Below are 6338 nucleotides of genomic sequence, written 5' to 3'. Positions count from 1 at the left end.
TTTATTTATTTATTTATTTTTTTTTTTTTTGGTTATATGTGAACGTGAAAGAAACCTTTAAAGGAACATTCCATTTTATCATTTTGAGAACATTCTGGGAACGTTACTTTTGAATGTTGTTCAAACAAATCTGAAAAGTGTAACTTTTATTAATGTTTAAAAAAAGTTAGAGGAACATCCAACTAAAATGCTTCATAAAACATTTTGTGGTAACGTTTTGGGAAAAGACGAACTGAACAAACGTTCTGTTGCTGGAAGAATGTTTGTTCATAACTTTGAGAGAACCTTTTTCTGAGAACATTTACATGAAACCAATAAATGGTGTTTTAACTAAGCTGTATTTAATACACAAATATCTACGGCTTCTAAATAATTGACATGATCAAATTTAGCTGTTGCACACAACCTGTCTTCTGTCTCTGATTGAGTGTTTTATCCAGTCAGACAGAACTGATTCATGTATTTGGGTATTTTTAATAAATCTGAGGGGATTTGAGGGAGAAAGCCAATGAGTGTCGGTACGCTCCGGCGGGCACAGAGAGGCATATTGTGCCCACGCCGTGGGACTTTAATTAACTTATTAAAAGAGGCAGACGGGCGAAGTTTGGCTCGCTCGAACTTTCTGTCAGGAAGCGCGAATGTTTCCCGCGTTTTGCCCTGAGGTGAGGCGCTCGCTCAATGGCAGACAGACGGTAAAAATGGCGGAATGAACGCTGGACAGATGAGTGAGACAGCAGCTGTCTGTATATTTAGCACACAGGCATGAACACTATTCAGACACATTCTCCCTCAGCTGCTCACTAAAACACAAGCACATGATGATTAAAACATGCTCCGATATGAACTATACCAAAAACATATGATCGAGTGGACAGGCGAGCTTGTTATGAAGTTGTTTGGAGCATTTCAATCTCATCTTACTGAGACACATTACTGGAGATATAGAGCAACCGCTGATATTTATAGCATTTAATATCAGTATCTGCTCTACTGTTATAAAGATCTCAGTGATTTACAAGCATCAGAATTTCATAATAGAAATATCAGCATCTGCACCCAAGTCATATTTTTGCTCATGAGTCTCTGAATAAAATTGAGCTGTTTTTTCCTCCATATTCTCACTGTATCCGAATATATGAGCCATAAAAACCTGATGATCAAATATGATTGGCTACTCAACAAAAAACACACTTTTTATGATATTTTGTCTAAATATTAAAAAAATGATTTCTCTGATTATTATTTCATACGTCAGGCTTTATGGGGTTAATAGTCATGTTCTTCAATCACTATACTGAGACTTTTGTATGTAAATGGTGGACAAAAAACCTGAATCCTTTTGATATATAATTCATGAGAGAGGGAATTTCAAGTATGCTCTCCTGACTTTGGATAAACATACTTGGGGTTCTTTGATAATCCATCTTAAGCTGATGGTGGATCTGATCCGCATGGAGAGCGTCTGTGCAGAGGGACAGGGTGCGAACTACGGGGGAGCTAGGGGCAGCTCGGCTCCCCTTAATAAGACATGGGCTCCCCTGAAAACGTGATTTGTGAAATTTTGGGGGGTCTCAAAAAATATTGACAATGTGTTATTTTGACGTGCAATTTCAGTTTTGTGTAATGTGATCATCGTGGATTATTATGTGTAAAATTGCAAAAATATAATTAATTCATGCATGACGGCGATTTAAACCTAATTCACTTCAATAAAGACAACTATACATGCTATTCTTGTCATGAGCATCAAGGTGTGGGGGCCCTGCGGTGCAAATTCCACTCATGTTTAGTACGTTAACTCAAAGATTCGTAGAAAAAAATATAAACGTTGGACTCTGTGGTCGATTCTGTGTTAAGGTAAGGCAGGTTATTCGCAATTATGTGTTGTGGCTGGGTTGTTATAGGTCTGCGTGACTCTCGATGTCTTAGGCCTAATTGAACGGAGGAATTATGGTATTCTTCTGTAGCCTGACGACGACTAACTTTAACCATTGTTCATGTGAACTCAAAGACAGCCTGATGCTTTGTTTATAGACTATTTGTGGGTGGCTGTTTGTTGTTTCACCTATCAATTCGTGTCGATAAAGCATAATAGAGTAAATCCTGTATAGTGATTTATCCTATATAGTGCTTGCATAAAGTAGTGCATACACTTGTAGCTGTTATGTATCTTTGTAAGTCATCGTAAGCCCTCTTTTGAGGCACGCGCACGCTTTTTGAACGAATCGTTTGAATAGATGATTCAGTGATTCACTCATTAACTCAGTCAAATATGAAAGACACTAAGTACCGGATGAAGTGCTTCTTATTCTTACACAAAAATACAAAATGGAAGAAAGAGTTAAAACTGAACACAATCTTGCTACTCAAGCTGTGTATGAACATTTTTTATATTTATTTGCTTCTTTTCCATTTTGCATTTACTTGTACTTTTACTTTCAATACTTAAGTACGTTTAAGATTTAAAAAATACTTTTCGTACTTAAGTAAAATAAATATCACATACTTTAGAACTTTTACTCAAGTAATATTCTAAACGGTGACTTCAGCTTCTACCAAAGTCATGTTCTGGTAAGATATCTGTACTTTTACTATGGCTTTCAGGTACTTTATACACCACTGGATTTTCATGTGTAACTGGAGTGACAAAAAATCCTAAAGGAATGCTAATGGAATTTCAATCATAATTTTCTACCAATCCTAATAGAATCCTGTTTTGTAGCTTTTTAAAATGTATTTGTATTTTTTAATCTTAATAAAGATTTTTTTTTTTTTTTTTTTTTTTATTAGTTTTTTTTTTTTTAATAATTCTATTTAGGTTAAATTTATTTTTATTTCAGGTTTAGTTCTATTATTTTAGTTTTAGTGTTTATTTATTTCAGCTAGTAATTTTTGTGCTTCAGCGTAAGCTGATTTCATTTAGTTTCATTTAATCTAATATTTATATTTTATTCTGTTTCAAGTTCATTTCAATTACCAAAAATGTTTTTAATAGTTTTCATTTTAGTTAACAAAAACAAACCTGGTTCCAGTAAGATCTAATCTAGTCTTATTTTGAGTTCAAAATATAGCAAATTGTGCTTTGCAATTTTGACAAGTTGATCAAAAAATGAAATTTAAAAAAGGATATAAATAATTGTTGTTTTTGTTCAAATAATGCAAACTGCTGCATCACTGTCTGGTATGGGAACTGTAGTGCAGCAGACCGCAAGACCCTCCAGCGGACAGTGAACACAGCTGCAAAGATCATCGGTGCCCCTCTCCCCTCCATCCTGGACATTTTCCTTACACGATGCTCCAGCAAAGCCAACAGTATCGTGAAGGACCCCACCCATCCCTCCCACAGTCTCTTCCAGCTCCTACCATCAGGAAGATGGTACCGGAGCATCAGAGCCCGCTCCGCCAGACTGCTCAACAGCTTTTTCCCCCAGGCTGTGAGAGCCCTGAACTAAAATCACCCCGCCCTCCTCTGAAACCCCACACAACCCCCTACCTCCTGAAACATGGACCATCTCACCAACCTTACCACATCACAAAAAACTGTCTGAAACAATTCGAAGTGTGCTACAGGGCCTGCACAAACCACCTGTAGAAACACACTCTCCTCTATGCGCACTAGACACTTTTCACACACACTGCTTTGTGTACATAATCCCACAAAAGACTCCGTAATAGGTGTGTTTACATGCTCATGCACTACAAATCATCTGCACTGTTCCCCAGCCAGCTGCTTGACTTACGATGTTTCTCTTTGCACATGTACAGTATTATGTGAAGCATCCGTATAGTCTGTATTTTATTGTATTTTTTATATATATATATATTTTTTTTTTTCTTTAATTTATGCATTTAAAAGCAGAATGACAATAAAGCTCAACTTGACTTGACTTGAAAACATTTGGTTTTATACAGTGCATTTAGAATTTAAAATTAATACTTGAAATAACATTTATTGCAACCTCTGTTAGTTTAATAAATGTTTCTGAACAATATTTCTCTCTTTGTTTAAGTGACAGTGTTACTTAAACTGCTGTAAATTCACAAATATTATGGTAACATGGTAATTTGTAGGAAGGATTTTATTGTTTTTTTAACAGTTAACTTGTACATGCATGCAAACTATCAGTGTTGTGTGAGGTGTCTACACACACACACACACACACTCACTCTCACACACACACACACACACACACACACATACTCATCCTTTTGGCTACAGGAACTGATGCAATAAGCGCGCTCCGTTGCAAACCCCGCCCTCGCTGCATATACTGCGCTGATTGGTTTGACGCCACAGCATCTCGTCTCTCATTGGTCCGTTCGCGCGTCAGTCAGAGCGCTGTCCCGCTGCACATGGAGGGAAGGAAGCCACGTTGACATCAATTAGTGTTTTTACAGTTTGATAAACTACACCGAACCGAATCTTCCGTTCACCGTGAGTCTCGGCGGAGGTGAGAAAATGTTCAGTTTCCTGAGATGATGAAATATTTAGACAATCATGATAATGATGTATCAGGCTAGGCTGCAGCATTAGGAATCATTATTCATATGCACTGATTATACTAACAATAACAACATTTTTAGAATGCATTTCTTTGTGTATATGATAACAGTATTACTGTAGTTGATGTACAATGAAACTAAACACGTTTTGCAAATGGTCTTGATGTTGCAATGTAGCAAATAATATGATTGTAATCGATGCTACAATGTAACAAATTTAAGTGCAGTTGATGTTGCAGGCATATTGTAACTTTTAAAGTTCTCCTCCAGCATTATAATGTTACATATTCTGTTTTAAGAATACATCAGGGCACTGTCAACGCCAAGGTCATGGTTTAGATTTCCAGTGAATGCATGAACTGAATAAGTATATATATTTTTTAATGCAATTCAAAGTTGCTTTGGATGAAGTGTGTGATATATATATTTTTTTAATGAATATTTTATTGTGATCGTGTTTTGTCAGGTGTGTGGTTATCATCAGGATGAGTGTGGGCTTCATCGGAGCGGGTCAGCTGGCACATGCCCTGGTCAAGGGCTTCACAGCGGCGGGTCAGAACCGGGTCAAGATGACCATACTCTAACACTAATGAACTTTAGTCTCACGACTGATCAGGATTGTGTTTACATACACTACTGGCCAAAAGCTTGAAAGAAGTCTCTTCTGCTCAGCAAGGCTGCATTTATTTAATCAAAAATACAGTAAAAATTGTGAAATATTATTGTAATTGAAAACAGGTGTTTTCTATGTGAATCTCTGTTAAACTGTAATGTATTTCTGTGATGTGCAGCTGTATTTTCAGCGTCTTCAGTGTCACATGATCTTCAGAAATCATTCTAATTTTCATTCTCATATTTTTCTGGAAACCATAATATTAACGCGAAAGTCTAGTCATCTTTAAAAAAAACATTTAATGTTTTTATTCATCTAGGACGCATTAAATTGATGAAAAATGCAAGTAAAGACATGTATAATGTTATAAAAGATTTCTATTTCAAATAAATGATGTTCTTTTGAACTTTCTATTCATCTGTGAATCCGGAAAAATAAAATGTATCACGGTTTCCACAAAAATATTGTGCAGCACATCTGTGTTCAACATTGATAATAATCAGAAATGTTTCTTGAGCAGCAAATCAGCATATTAGAATGATTTCTGAAGATCATGTGACACTGAAGACTGGAGTAATGATGCTGAAAATACAGCTGCGCATCACAGAAATACATTACAGTTTAACAGATATTCACATAGAAAACAGCTGTTTTACATTGCAATAAGATTTCACAATTTTTACAGTATTTATGATTAAATAAACACAGCCTTGGTGAGCAGAAGAGCATATCTTTTGACCAGCAGTGTGCGTTATATTTCTGTGATTCATGCAGTTCAACAGTTCACAGTGTCTGTCAACGTCTGTCAAGCTCCTAAAATAAAAAACCACACAATTAATGTGACATCGTTGTATTTATTCCACGTCTTGTTGTTGTTTTTGGTTTCTGAATCTGTCCACAGCTCATATTTCATCCTCATTTGTCTGTTTTTCAGGTGTAATTGCTGCGAACAGAATCACAGCAAGTTCACCGGACACAGATCTGCCGACAGTCTCCGGCCTACGGGTGTGTAAACCTGAACTCTGTGAGTGAGAGAGAGTGTGAGAGAGTGTGAGAGAGTGTGAGAGAGTGTGAGAGAGTGTGAGAGAGTGAGCGTGAGAGTGAGAGACAGAGAGAGAGAGAGTGAGTGACTGAGTGAGTGAGTGAGTGTGAGAGAGAGTGAGTGTGAGTGAGTGTGAGTGAGTGAGTGAGAGAGTGAGTGAGTGAGAGAGTGAGTGAGTGA

General features: G+C 36.7%; 1 protein-coding gene across 1 annotated transcript in view; it reads left to right on the top strand.

Annotated features, from left to right (window-relative positions):
• Positions 1 to 4095: 4095 nt before the first annotated feature.
• LOC107702027 (pyrroline-5-carboxylate reductase 2) overlaps positions 4096 to 6338 on the top strand; it is a 13985-nt gene continuing 11742 nt past the window's right edge. The window contains 3 exon segments of the mRNA XM_074187063.1: positions 4096 to 4451; positions 4970 to 5055; positions 6051 to 6121. Of these exon segments, the coding sequence (XP_074043164.1) occupies positions 4989 to 5055; positions 6051 to 6121 (138 nt within the window). The 5' untranslated portion in view covers positions 4096 to 4451; positions 4970 to 4988.

This window comes from Sinocyclocheilus anshuiensis, unplaced genomic scaffold (assembly GCF_001515605.1).
Source record: "Sinocyclocheilus anshuiensis isolate Anshui unplaced genomic scaffold, SAMN03320099.WGS_v1.1 scaffold250, whole genome shotgun sequence".
NCBI classification, from domain to species: Eukaryota; Metazoa; Chordata; class Actinopteri; order Cypriniformes; family Cyprinidae; genus Sinocyclocheilus; species Sinocyclocheilus anshuiensis.
The sequence above is the reverse complement of the archived record's forward strand: the minus strand, read 5'-3'. Positions and strand labels throughout refer to the sequence as shown.